This window comes from Clupea harengus, chromosome 24, assembly GCF_900700415.2.
Source record: "Clupea harengus chromosome 24, Ch_v2.0.2, whole genome shotgun sequence".
NCBI classification, from domain to species: domain Eukaryota; kingdom Metazoa; phylum Chordata; class Actinopteri; order Clupeiformes; family Clupeidae; genus Clupea; species Clupea harengus.
Genome location: NC_045175.1, coordinates 18344043 through 18359480, shown reverse-complemented (window position 1 = coordinate 18359480; position 15438 = coordinate 18344043). Strand labels below are relative to the sequence as shown.

At 40.5% G+C, this 15438-nt stretch overlaps 1 protein-coding gene across 1 annotated transcript in view; it reads right to left on the bottom strand.

Moving 5' to 3' along the window:
* LOC105893852 (NACHT, LRR and PYD domains-containing protein 12-like) overlaps positions 1-12089 on the bottom strand; it is a 42367-nt gene extending 30278 nt beyond the window's left edge. The window contains exons 1-7 of the mRNA XM_042703526.1: positions 11984-12089; positions 11723-11785; positions 11375-11488; positions 9312-9425; positions 9049-9111; positions 8743-8856; positions 5061-5174 (exon numbers count right to left, since the gene is read on the bottom strand). Coding sequence (XP_042559460.1) covers positions 5061-5174; positions 8743-8856; positions 9049-9111; positions 9312-9425; positions 11375-11488; positions 11723-11785; positions 11984-12033 — 632 coding nt within the window. The 5' untranslated portion in view covers positions 12034-12089. The remainder of the gene's footprint in view (positions 1-5060; positions 5175-8742; positions 8857-9048; positions 9112-9311; positions 9426-11374; positions 11489-11722; positions 11786-11983) is intronic.
* Between the last annotated feature and the right edge of the window lie 3349 nt (positions 12090-15438).

Sequence of the window (15438 nt, the reverse complement as noted above, 5' to 3'; positions counted from 1 at the left end):
TTTCACTGACACGATTTCTCAGGATAGTACAAGCGAGAGAGATTTCAACACCACCCTGAAGCCTTCATGCTACACAGTTGAACAAATAAATGTTTTTCTTGATCAGACCAAAAACCAGTGTAATCCCAGGCTGGAAAAGGTTACATTTACATTTAGTCATTTGGCAGATGCTGTGGTCCAAAGCGACGTACAAGGGAGACGAAAAGGTTTGAAATTACGATCTCCCAGGCTAAGATAACAGTGGGTCTTTGAATATTAACCGTTGTAGAAATGTTGCAAAGCATAATGAGTTATTTCTACAGGTAAAAAAAATCTGATAAAATGCAATGGATCCGTAAATGGAGGGATAATGTTTGTGTTAGTCATGGGACTACCTCTCTCAACCAAGATAACAGGTCAGCCAGTAACAGTTGAGGTTATGAGGGGCCGCATTCTGAGTGTAGATGTGACCCTGGGAGACAGAATTTTCTCTTTTATGTACCAAATGTAGGTAATGAACGTATACGTTTTTTTGAGCAATTGTCTGAGGAATTGGTGAATTGCCCCCGGGGTAACGTTGTTGTGCTGGGGGATGGTTTTAACTGTACATTAGATCATGTGTTAGACAGGAATCATGAGGAACCACATCCACTGAAGGACCCATGTGAGTAACTGATCATTTCAATTTAGTTGATCTGTAGCAGAATGCCTTTCATAGGGTTAGACAGTACACTTGGTTAAGGACAAGTGCCAACCAGGTGTCTGGGGCAAGACTTGGTTTAATGCTGAAGCAGATAACAAGGGCATGTTCTATAGTAGCTCTATTTCCTCAACCTTTTTGTCTGACCATCATTGTGTTTCAGTAGCTGTCTCTGTCCACTCAAATTAGCACTTCTTGTCGCACTTGCACTTTAACACTAGGTTATTGCAGGATCACTCTTTTAATCTGTTCTGGAAATCTTGGAGAGAGGAGAGATTTAAATTCCCAACCCTGAGCCAATCATGGGATAAGGGCACAGTGCAGATAAAGACCTTTTGACTGCACTACACTGCACATAGCACCAGGACACTTAAAAAGAGGATGTTGGCACTTGAACAAGCAATTACTGAGCACATGAGGCACATCGATAGTAATTATAAGAAGCTTTTTGGGTGAGGCTATTGAGAAGAACAGACTCCTGTGAAATGGTCTCATGGAGGAGAGAGGAGAGGGTGCCCTTGTGAGAGCCAGGTTTTCCCAGTGTAACTATATGGATCCTCCAACATCCTTCTTTTTTGAACTTGAGAAAAAGGCACGGGAGAGAAAACTACTTTTTCAGCTTAAACTGCCAGAAGGTAGGAGACACATGAACACATTCAGAAACAACAATAAGTGTGTAAATACTGTGTACACTAATGTTTGCACAAACTCACTCTCTCACACAAACACCCACGGGTAAATAAGAAATTCAGCCAACACATCTTCCTTATAGTTAGTAGCATATCTTAGCATTAGGGATGGTCATCATTTGGATTTTTTCAGATACCGGTGCTAAAATGATACTTTTAAAACAATACCGGTGCCTAAACTGTGCCTGAACCAATCTTTTAGCTTTTTTTATTGTCAAGGCAAAACATTTTCTTCAAATGGAACAATATATTAACCATTTAAAGTATACTATAGATATAAATAAATACAAAACACTTGGCTTCAAACTACAGCTTCAAACATTTTAACTTCAAACTATGAACAATATATTAACTGTTAACAACAGTTTACAGTATACTTAAATACATATAAATAAATACAAAACACACACACACACACACACTACAGCTTCAAACTTCAGCAATTCTTTTGCAGAAATATGAGCATATTTGCTTTCGCAGTCAAAAATGTATTATTTTGTTTGCAATTTCAAATTTCATGAAATTTCACCATTTCTGATTTGTTTTATACCTATCTTTTCTATCTTGTTTATACTTAATCTTGTTATTTGAACACACAGAGTACGTGAACTTGTACTGCCCCTTTAAGAGACTAGGTTTAGTTTTGATGGCATCTCCATTTAGTCTTCAGTCTCTGGTTGCTGATCTGCTTTTGACTCTTGCCTTCTCTCCCCCCTTTACACGCAATTGTTTTGTTGCATTTGCAGCACGTTGTGTTGTGTGAATCTTTTTGTGCGAAATACAGCCACACTTTTGACAGTTTACCTTTCGGCATTTTCTCTGTTAAATTGATGGCTAGCTCTGTTTGTGCTTGCTCTGTGAAATGCTGTCTGCTCTTCGCTGTCATAAGACTGTTGCTATTGAAACACCAATGAGCGTGAGCGACACAGGCCGAAGTTTACATTGGGAGATGGGGCAGTTTTAAATGTGCCCCTCGAAATCTGCCTAGCAACCTGTGACCAAGAAAAAATTATTCATACAGATTGTACTCATACAGATCTACGCCACTAACGTGACTGCTCGTTAGCTATCGCTAGTTTTCTACGGTTTTGGATCCAGCCTCCGTGTTTCATGTTGCAACCTAAAATAATTCCTTTTTACGTAAGTTTTGTTCATTTAGCTGCATGATTTGTTGCTGTTATTTATTTAAATCGGCTCATGCACTGAAAAGAAGCACCGAAATCTGCGTTGCATTTCGGTCCGGGTAGGTAGCGGTTGTAAAGGAACCGGTGCCATATTGGAACCGGTTCTCGGTACCCAACCCTAGCATATCTGCCTACTCTCTCCTCTCTCTCACACACACAAACACACACACCTCAGTCACTTCCGTCACATCCTGGGTCAAATAATAGATTTAGCTAAAACATATTCCTAATAGTTATCAATGTTAGCATGTCTTCATACTCTGTCCTCATCCCTATCTCTTTAACACACACACACACTCACACATAAAAACACAAACAATTCTCCATTGTTGTATGGGTATTTGTAAAATGTAAAATATAATAGCTGACAACTCACTTTGGATGAGACTTTGGTGGTCCATTGCTGAAATTAGGAGGGTCTACCATGGACCAGTCACTCTTCATAGACACACAGCTGGGCACTGGAGATACTGGTCTGTGTGTCTGTAGCCTGGTTACATAAGGAGACAAAATAAGAGATTTGGCAAACTCTTCTTCCTAATAGTTAGCTAGTTTAGCATGTATGCATTCTCTCTCCTTCTCTCTATGTATCACACACGCGCACACACACACACACACAAACACCCAATCACACCTTCTCCCTCTCAAACACACACACACACACATGCTGGGTCAAATCATAATTTAGCATTAGCCAACACCTCTTCCTAATAATTAGAAAGATTAGTATGTCTGCATACTCACTCCTTCTCTCTCTCTCTCTCTCTCGCTCACACACAAAATCACACCTTCTCCCATCTCACACACACACATACTGGGTCAAATAATGGATTTAGAATTAGCCAACACTTCTTCCTGATAGTTAGTAAAGTTAGCATGTCTGCATACTCATTCTCATTCCCATTCCCTCTCTCTCTCTCTCTCTCTTTAACACGCACTCACTCACAAACAAACACGCAAATACCTTTCCACTTATGTACATATCTGTATTTGTAAAATGTTAAATATAATTGCTGACAACTCACTTTGGAAAAGACAGTGGTGGTCCACTGCTGAAAGTGAGAGGGTGTCCCATGGACCATGGATATCTGTATTCGTAAAACGTAAAATAGATTTAGCTAACACATCTTCCTAATAGTTAGTAAGTTTAGCATGTCTGCATACTGTCTGATCTCACACACACACACACACACACACAGGGTCAAATAATAGATTTAGCTAACACATCTTCTTAATAGTTAGTAAGATTAGCATGTCTGCATACGCTCTCCTTCTCTCTCTCTCTCTCTCTCTCTCTCTAACACACACACACACAAACAATTATCCATTGTTGTATGTGTACTTGTAAAACGTAAACATGTAAAATAAAATAGCAGACAACTCACTTTGGATGAGACTGTGGTGGTCCATTGCTGAAATTGGGAGGGTCTACCATGGACCCGTCACTCTTCATAGACACACAGCTGGGCACTGGAGACACTGGTCTGCGTGTCTGTGGCCTGGTTATATAAGGAGACAAAATAATAGATTTAGCAAGCCCTTATTCCTAATAGTTAGCTAGTTTAGCATGTATGCATTCTCTCTCCTTCTCTCTATGTATCACAAACGCACACACACACACACACACACACACACACACACACACACACACACACACACACACACACACACACACACACACACACACACACACACACACACACACACACACACACAATCACACCTTCTCCCTCTCACACACACACACACACACACCCACATGCTGGGTCAAATAATAATTTAGCATTAGCCAAAACTTCTTCCTAATAATTAGAAAGGTTAGTATGTCTGCATACTCACTCCTTCTCTCTCTCTCTCTCTCTCTCTCTCTCTCTCTCTCTCTCTCACACAAAATCACACCTTCTCCCGTCTCACACACACACATAATGGGTCAAATAATGGATTTAGAATTAGCCAACACTTCTTCCTGATAGTTAGTAAAGTTAGCATGTCTGCATACTCATTCCCATTCCCATTCCCTCTCTCTCTCTCTCTCTCTCTCTCTCTCTCTCTCTCTCTCTTTAACACACACTCACTCACAAACAAACACGCAAATACCTTTCCACCTATGCACATATCTGTATTTGTAAAATGTTAAATATAATTGCTGACAGCTCACTTTGGAAAAGACAGTGGTGGTCCACTGCTGAAAGTGAGAGGGTGTCCCATGGACCATGGATATCTGTATTCGTAAAACGTAAAATAGATTTAGCTAACACCTTCCTAATAGTTAGTAAGGTTAGCATGTCTGCATACTGTCTGATCTCACACACACACACACAGGGTCAAATAATAGATTTAGCTAACACATTTTCTTAATAGTTAGTAAGATTAGCATGTCTGCCTACGCTCTCCTTCTCTCTCTCTCTCTCTCTCTCTCTAACACACACACACACACAAACAATTATCCATTGTTGTATGTGTATTTGTAAAACGTAAACATGTAAAATAAAATAGCAGACAACTCACTTTGGATGAGACTGTGGTGGTCCATTGCTGAAATTGGGAGGGTCTACCATGGACCCGTCACTCTTCATAGACACACAGCTGGGCACTGGAGACACTGGTCTGCGTGTCTGTGGCCTGGTTATATAAGGAGACAAAATAATAGATTTAGCAAGCCCTTATTCCTAATAGTTAGCTAGTTTAGCATGTATGCATTCTCTCTCCTTCTCTCTATGTATCACAAACGCGCACACACACACACACACACACACAATCACACCTTCTCCCTCTCACACACACACACACACACACACACACCCACATGCTGGGTCAAATAATAATTTAGCATTAGCCAAAACTTCTTCCTAATAATTAGAAAGGTTAGTATGTCTGCATACTCACTCCTTCTCTCTCTCTCTCTCTCTCACAAAATCACACCTTCTCCCGTCTCACACACACACATAATGGGTCAAATAATGGATTTAGAATTAGCCAAAACTTCTTCCTAATAGTTAGTAAAGTTAGCATGTCTGCATACTCATTCCCATTCCCTCTCTCTCTCTCATCTCTCTCTCTCTCTCTCTCTCTCTCTTTAACACACACTCACTCACAAACAAACACGCAAATACCTTTCCACCTATGCACATATCTGTATTTGTAAAATGTTAAATATAATTGCTGACAACTCACTTTGGAAAAGACAGTGGTGGTCCACTGCTGAAAGTGAGAGGGTGTCCCATGGACCATGGATATCTGTATTCGTAAAACGTAAAATAGATTTAGCTAACACCTTCCTAATAGTTAGTAAGGTTAGCATGTCTGCATACTGTCTCATCTCACACACACACACACACACACAGGGTCAAATAATAGATTTAGCTAACACATCTTCTTAATAGTTAGTAAGATTAGCATGTCTGCATACTCTCTCCTTCTCTCTCTCTCTCTCTAACACACACACACACACACACAAACAATTATCCATTGTTGTATGTGTTTTTGTAAAACGTAAACATGTAAAATAAAATAGCAGACAACTCACTTTGGATGAGACTGTGGTGGTCCATTGCTGAAATTAGGAGGGTCTACCATGGACCAGTCACTCTTCATAGACACACAGCTGGGCACTGGAGACACTGGTCTGTGTGTCTGTAGCCTGGTTACATAAGGAGACAAAATAATAGATTTAGCAAACACTTCTTCCTAATAGTTAGCTAGTTTAGCATGTCTGCATACTCCCTCCTTCTCTCTCTCTTAAACACACACACACACACTCACACATAAAAACACAAACAATTCTCCATTGTTGTATGGGTATTTGTAAAATGTAAAATATAATATAAGCTGACAACTCACTTTGGATGAGACTGTGGTGGTCCACTGCTGAAATTGGGACGGTCTGCCATGGACCGTGGATATCTGTAATTGTAAAACGTAAAATAGATTTAGCCAACACATCTTCCTAATAGTTAGTAAGGTTAGCATGTCTGCATACTCTCTCCTTATCACTCCCTCTTTAACACACAACACATACTTCCCCATTGTTATAAATCTATTTGTAAAATGTAAACATGTAAAATAAAATAGCTGACAACTCACTTTGGATGAGACTGTGGTGGTCCACTGCTGAAATTGGGAGGGTCTACCATGGACCAGTCACTCTTCATAGACACACAGCTGGGCACTGGAGACACTGGTTTGCGTGTCAGTGGCCTGGTTACATAAGGTGACAAAATAATATATTCAGCACTTCTTTCTAATAATTAGTAAGGTTAGCAAGTCTGCATATTCACTCCTTCTCTCTTTCTCTCTCTTTAAAACTAACACACACACACACACACACACACACACACACACACACACACACACACACACACACACACCTCCCTCCCTCAAACACACTGTGGAAAGGTGAATTCCCCTTTCCACCGGTCGCATTAAAATGTAAGTTTACTCACGTTGCCCTGCAATAGCGAGAGAGAGAGACACTGAACTCACGCACACACACACGCCTAGTCATGTCTGTCGCTAGCTACCCATTCCATGCAGCTGTGTGCATGGTTGGCTGTGAGAGTTTGGCGCAAGTTCAGACGCGAACGCCATTGTGTGTTTGCAACGCGGTATTACCGCAGTATAAATACAAAACATAATTCACCATTGTAACCGTTCACCTGTTTATTACCATTACATCCATAATCATGTCATATCACCTTTACTCGCTGTTTCAGCATACAACCCTGTTCAACTCACTCATACATACAGATACTCACAGTCTCACTCAACACTCCAATTCTGCTGCTTGTTTGCGTAAGCGCGCGCTGCTAAGGACTGTATTTCTCCATGTCCCACAGGGGAGGGAGATGGGAATTGGCATGAGGGGTGTTTAATTTGACGTTTGTTATGTGTGTTTGTGAATAATATGGGTGGTATGTGTAAAAGGTGTAAATATGGTAAATGTATGGTTATGGGAACATTGGTGAACTTGATGGTGGATTAATGTATTTGTTAATGTAATATATTTTAGGACTAATGCATTTGTCAATGTAATGTATTATGTGCATTATAGGACTTATGCGGGGAGGGTTACCCCACTGACATGCCTGGATCCAATTGGGCATGATTGGTCCAATTTGGCCCAATGGGCATTATTTAAGGTTGCCTCATTCCATTGGAAGGGGTGGTAGAGAAGGAGTACTTGCTTGTTGAGAGGTGAAGTAGATACTGATGGCTTGCTGTTGGATCGCTGTTGCATTGCTGTTTAAACTAGTTAGCTAGTTTTTGAGTACTATTTGATTTATTTATTTAAGCCTCGGAAAACACATTGAGGAATAAGACCCTCGTTTACAATGGTGCCGAGGGTACAATGAAGAGTTAACATTGAAACAAATGAATAAATACAAATAAAATAAATATGCATATATATATATATAATAATAATACAGAAATACAAGGGAAAAGGTCATAAACAACTATTTTAAAGATTCAATAAAATACTATGGTTAAGTCAACCATCAGTTACAATCACTACAGGAGAAGTCAGTTGTAAAGGAGATAAGATTTGAGAATTCCCTTAATTAAATAAATGAGCAAAACCTTAAAGATTTTTGGACCTCATTCCAAATGTAGGGTGCCTTATAACAGAAAGCTGTCTTCCCCAATTTAGAGTTAACATGAGGCAGATATAATGAAAGCCAGCTCTGGGAGCGGGTATTAAGGGTATTACAATTCCAGCTGATGAGAGAGGAGAGATATAGTTTAATGTCTTATTTATGTTTGTTTGTATGTTTGGTGTTGGAGAGATTTCCCCAGCCAAATAAATATTTTTGTAAGAAAACCATCATCTCGTGCACCGTGGTTTTTCCTCTTTACCACTATCTCTAGTCGCCACATCCCAAAAACGTGGGGTGACCGAGCGGTCCCTCACACACACACTCAAATAATTCCCCAATGTCTGCATATTCACCTCTCTCTCTCTCTAGTTAGTAAGTAAGGTTAACATGTTTGTATACTCTCTCCTTATCTCTCTCTCCCTCTCTCACACACACACACACACACACACACACACACATTAAGACACTCACTCACACACACTGACAATTCTGTTTTACACACACCCACTCACAGACACAAAACATTTTCCATTTCCATTTGTTGTATGTGTTTTTTTAAAAAGCAGAAATATAAAATAAAATAGCTGACAACTCACTTGGGATCAGACTGTGGTGGTCCATTGCTGAAATTGAGAGGGTGTTCCATGGACCAGTCACTCTTCATAGACACACAGCTGGGCACTGGAGACACTGGTCTGTGTGTCTGTGGCCTGGTTATATAAGGAGACAAAATAATAGATTTAGCAAACCCTTATTCCTAATAGTTAGTAAAGATAGCATGTCTGCATACTCCCTCCTTCTCTCTCTCTCTTTAACACACACACACACACACACACACACACAAATGCAAATCATTTTCCACTCTTGCACATAAACGTAAAATATAATTGCTGACAACTCACGTTGGAACAGATTGTGGTGGTCCACTGCTGAAATTGAGAGGGTGTCCCATGGACCATGGATATCTGTATTTGTAAAACGTAAAATAGATTTAGCCAACACATCTTCCTAATAGTTAGTAAGGTTAGCATGTCTGCATACTCTCTCCTTATCACTCCCTCTTTAACACACAGACACACACAACACACACACACACACACTTCCCCATTGTTATAAATCTATTTGTAAAATGTAAACATGTAAAGTAAAATAGCTGACAACTCACTTTGGATCAGACTGTGGTGGTCCACTACTGAAATTAGGAGGGTCTGCCATGGACCAGTCACTCTTCAGAGACACACAGCTGGGCACTGGATACACTGGTCTGTGTGTCTGTGGCCTGGTTGTATAAGGTGACAAAATAATATATTCAGCACTTCTTTCTAATAATTAGTAAGGTTAACAAGTCTGCATACTCACTCCTTCTCTCTCTTTAAAACTAACACACACACACACACCTCCCTCCCTCCCTCAAACACACTGTGGAAAGGTGAATTCCCCTTTCCACCGGTCGCATTAAAATGTAAGTTTACTCACGTTGCCCTGCAATAGCGAGAGAGAGAGAGACACTGAACTCACGCACACACACACGCCTAGTCATGTCTGTCGCTAGCTACCCATTCCATGCAGCTGTGTGCATGGTTGGCTGTGAGAGTTTGGCGCGAGTTCAGACGCGAACGCCATTGTGTGTTTGCAACGCGGTATTACCGCAGTATAAATACAAAACATAATTCACCATTGTAACCGTTCACCTGTTTATTATCATTACATCCATAATCATGTCATATCACCTTTACTCGCTGTTTCAGCATACAACCCTGTTCAACTCACTCATACATACAGATACTCACAGTCTCACTCAACACTCCAATTCTGCTGCTTGTTTGCGTAAGCGCGCGCTGCTAAGGACTGTATTTCTCCATGTCCCACAGGGGAGGGAGATGGGAATTGGCATGAGGGGTGTTTAATGTGATGTTTGTTAGGTGTGTTTGTGAATAATATGGGTGGTATGTGTAAAAGGTGTAAATATGGTAAATGTATGGTTATGGGAACATTGGTGAACTTGATGGTGGATTAATGTATTTGTTAATGTAATATATTTTAGGACTAATGCATTTGTCAATGTAAGTATTATGTGCATTACAGGACTTATGCAGGGAGGGTTACCCCACTGACATGCCTGGATCCAATTGGGCATGATTGGTCCAATTTGGCCCAATGGGCATTATTTAAGGTTGCCTCATTCCTTTGGAAGGGGTGGTTCAGAAGGAGTACTTGCTTGTTGAGAGGTGAAGTAGATACTGATGGATTGCTGTTGGATCGCTGTTGCATTGCTGTTTAAACTAGTTAGCTAGTTTTTGAGTACTATTTGATTTATTTATTTAAGCCTCGGAAAACACATTGAGGAATAAGACCCTCATTTACAATGGTGCCGAGGGTACAATGAAGAGTTAACATTGAAACAAATGAATAAATACAAATAAAATAAATATGCATATATATATATAATAATAATACAGAAATACAAGGGAAAAGGTCATAAACAACTATTTTAAAGATTCAATAAAATACTATGGTTAAGTCAACCATCAGTTACAATCACTACAGGAGAAGTCAGTTGTAAAGGAGATAAGATTTGAGAATTCCCTTAATTAAATAAATGAGCAAAACCTTAAAGATTTTTGGACCTCATTCCAAATGTAGGGTGCCTTATAACAGAAAGCTGTCTTCCCCAATTTAGAGTTAACATGAGGCAGATATAATGAAAGCCAGCTCTGGGAGCGGGTATTAAGGTTATTACAATTCCAGCTGATGAGAGAGGAGAGATATAGTTTAATGTCTTATTTATGTTTGTTTGTATGTTTGGTGTTGGAGAGATTTCCCCAGCCAAATAAATATTTTTGTAAGAAAACCATCATCTCGTGCACCGTGGTTTTTCCTCTTTACCACTATCTCTAGTCGCCACATCCCAAAAACATGGGGTGACCGAGCGGTCCCTCACACACACACTCAAATAATTCCCCAATGTCTGCATATTCACCTCTTTCTCTCTCTCTCTAGTTAGTAAGTAAGGTTAACATGTTTGTATACTCTCTCCTTATCTCTCTCTCTCTCTCTCTCACACACACACACACACACACACACACACACACACATTAAGACACACTCACTCACACACACTGACAATTCTGTTTTACACACACCCACTCACAGACACAAAACATTTTCCATTGTTGTATGTGTATTTGTAAAACGCAGAAATATAAAATAAAATAGCTGACAACTCACTTGGGATCAGACTGTGGTGGTCCATTGCTGAAATTGAGAGGGTGTTCCATGGACCAGTCACTCTTCATAGACACACAGCTGGGCACTGGAGACACTGGTCTGTGTGTCTGTGGCCTGGTTATATAAGGAGACAAAATAATAGATTTAGCAAACCCTTATTCCTAATAGTTAGTAAAGATAGCATGTCTGCATACTCCCTCCTTCTCTCTCTCTCTTTAACACACACACACACACACACACACACACACACACACACACACACACACACACACACACACACACACACACAAATGCAAATCATTTTCCACTCTTGCACATAAACGTAAAATATAATTGCTGACAACTCACGTTGGAACAGATTGTGGTGGTCCACTGCTGAAATTGAGAGGGTGTCCCATGGACCATGGATATCTGTATTTGTAAAACGTAAAATAGATTTAGCCAACACATCTTCCTAATAGTTAGTAAGGTTAGCATGTCTGCATACTCTCTCCTTATCACTCCCTCTTTAACACACAGACACACACAACACACACACACACACTTCCCCATTGTTATAAATCTATTTGTAAAATGTAAACATGTAAAGTAAAATAGCTGACAACTCACTTTGGATCAGACTGTGGTGGTCCACTACTGAAATTAGGAGGGTCTGCCATGGACCAGTCACTCTTCAGAGACACACAGCTGGGCACTGGAGACACTGGTCTGTGTGTCTGTGGCCTGGTTATATAAGGTGACAAAATAATATATTCAGCACTTCTTTCTAATAATTAGTAAGGTTAACAAGTCTGCATACTCACTCCTTCTCTCTCTTTAAAACTAACACACACACACACACACACACACACCTCCCTCCCTCCCTCAAACACACTGTGGAAAGGTGAATTCCCCTTTCCACCGGTCGCATTAAAATGTAAGTTTACTCACGTTGCCCTGCAATAGCGAGAGAGAGAGAGACACTGAACTCACGCACACACACACGCCTAGTCATGTCTGTCGCTAGCCACCCATTCCATGCAGCTGTGTGCATGGTTGGCTGTGAGAGTTTGGCGCGAGTTCAGACGCGAACGCCATTGTGTGTTTGCAACGCGGTATTACCGCAGTATAAATACAAAACATAATTCACCATTGTAACCGTTCACTTGTTTATTATCATTACATCCATAATCATGTCATATCACCTTTACTCGCTGTTTCAGCATACAACCCTGTTTAACTCACTCATACATACAGATACTCACAGTCTCACTCAACACTCCAATTCTGCTGTTTGTTTGCGGAAGCGCGCGCTGCTAAGGACTGTATTTCTCCATGTCCCACAGGGAAGGGAGATGGGAATTGGCATGAGGGGTGCTTAATGTGATGTTTGTTAGGTGTGTTTGTGAATAATATGGGTGGTATGTGTAAAAGGTGTAAATATGGTAAATGTATGGTTATGGGAACATTGGTGAACTTGATGGTGGAGTGATGCATTTGTCAATGTAATGTATTATGTGCATTATAGGACTTATGCAGGGAGGGTTACCCCACTGACATGCCTGGATCCAATTGGGCATGATTGGTCCAATTTGGTAGCCTGACGATGTCATACTCATAATTCTAGTCAGAATATGAGTCTGATATCGCTCCATTGGGCTGTGATTATGGGGCGTGTTTCAACCGAACCAGAAGAAAAAATGCCTCTTCGCTCAATTGGTTACCTACAACCAATCAGAACAACGTAGTATGTGACCAGGGGCAGCTGATACATTACACTTTTACCGGATCCCGTAGGAAGGAAGGCAAAAACATCTTTTCGATTGACAAATGCCTTAATCACGTTTCTCTGTTCCTCTTTCAAAATGAATGCACTGTCAATGTCTAAATGGACTCGAATCTATACATTTCAGCTCTCCAGCGGCAGCCATGTTTGTTGAAAACGAATTCAACTCGTGTGTTGGTGACGTGGTTGGTTACGTTACTGTTGATCATCTGTCCATCATCGTATAAAGCCCGCCTTAACAATTTGATTGGTACGGCCGATATCGAGCCGCAGATAATTTCTCCTCAATGGAGTAATGCCAGACCGAACTTCCCAACCAAAAAAATTGTGGGCGGGGCTAAATTCGGTCTGGTATCCAGGCTACCAATTTGGCCCAATGGGCATTATTTAAGGTTGCCTCATTCCTTTGGAAGGGGTGGTTCAGACGGAGTACTTGCTTGTTGAGAGGTGAAGTAGATACTGATGGATTGCTGTTGCATTGCTGTTTAAACTAGTTAGCTAGTTTTTGAGTACTATTTGATTTATTTATTTAAGCCTCGGAAAACACATTGAGGAATAAGACCCTCGTTTACAATGGTGCCGAGGGTACAATGAAGAGTTAATACATTAAAAACAAATTAATAAATACAAATACAATACATATGCATATATATACTGTATATATCATTCCAAATGTAGGGTGCCTTATAACAGAAAGCTGTCTTGCCCAATTTAGAGTTAACATGAGGGAGAAATAATGAAAGCCAGCTCTGGGAGCGGGTATTAAGGGTATTACAATTCCGGCTGATGAGAAAGGAGAGATATAGTTTAATTTCTTATTTATGTTTGGTGTTGGAGAGATTTCCCCAGCCAAATCAATATTTTTGTAAGAAAACCATCATCTTGTGCACCGTAGTTTTTCCTCTTCACCACTATCTGTAGTCGCCACATCCCAAAAACGTGGGGTGACCGAGCGGTCCCTCACACACACACTCAAATAATTCCCCCAATGTCTGCATATTCACCTCTCTCTCTCTCTAGTTAGTAAGTAAGGTTAACATGTTTGTATACTCTCTCCTTATCTCTCTCTCTCTCTCTCTCTCTCACACACACACACACACACACACACACACACACACACACACACACACACACACACACACACACACACACACACACACACACACACATTAAGACACACTCACTCACACACACTGACAATTCTGTTTTACACACACCCACTCACAGACACAAAACATTTTCCATTGTTGTATGTGTATTTGTAAAACGCAGAAATATAAAATAAAATAGCTGACAACTCACTTGGGATCAGACTGTGGTGGTCCATTGCTGAAATTGAGAGGGTGTTCCATGGACCAGTCACTCTTCAGAGACACACAGATGGGCACTGGAGACACTGGTCTGTGTGTCTACAAATGAATAAATGAATAATCAATCAATAATCAATAAATAAATACAGACAGACAGACAGACCGGCAAGCAGACAGACAGACAGATATATACAGAGAAAGGGAAAGACAGACAGACATAAAGCAGTGCGAGTCTCTCTGCTAAAAATTTCATGAAGAACTTACCTTTATCAGCCGTGTGGACCAATCAGATCTGTGGGTCGACTTCTGCTACCCCATTAACAGACGTGTTGACAGAAGCAGGGGAAGCACTGGAATGACAAGTAAGAGGAAGTAGAATGATGAAATCAAGATGAAAATGAACACCTTACTTAAATCCTCCCCTTCATAAGACTTACATGACAACTTATTTAATATGATATGGTAAATGGCATATTCCATCATAAATTGTCATGACAACAGTCAGTGTCCATTGACCATTACCGGTAATTCCTAAAAAAAAATTAGAAAATGGTGCTATAACAGCATACAGGCATGTGACTAATTATTTAATGAACTCATTGTATGGTTCAAGTAAGAACACTAATACTGTTACCACAATCACTGCTACCACTACTAACAGACATGCTTTAAAGGTGTAGTCATTGATGCTGGTGAAACACTGTTTGAGGTTTAAAGGATTGTATCCCTCTGGGGACTGAGGCCTGTCAGGCACCTTTGAAGTAGTTTGACATACCTTGACATTTTTACACCCCCCTCTATCTCTACCCATCTACCCGGCCGGCTACAAGCAGATGGGCCTCCCTTATGTGCAGAGGTTCTTCTCAAGGTTTCTTCCTGTAAACAGGACGTTTCCTACCCCCTGTCGCCATTGTGATTGCTCTAGAGGGGTTCAGGCCCTGGGCTCCGTAATGCGCCTAGAGACAATTTCATTGTTTGAGTGCAATATA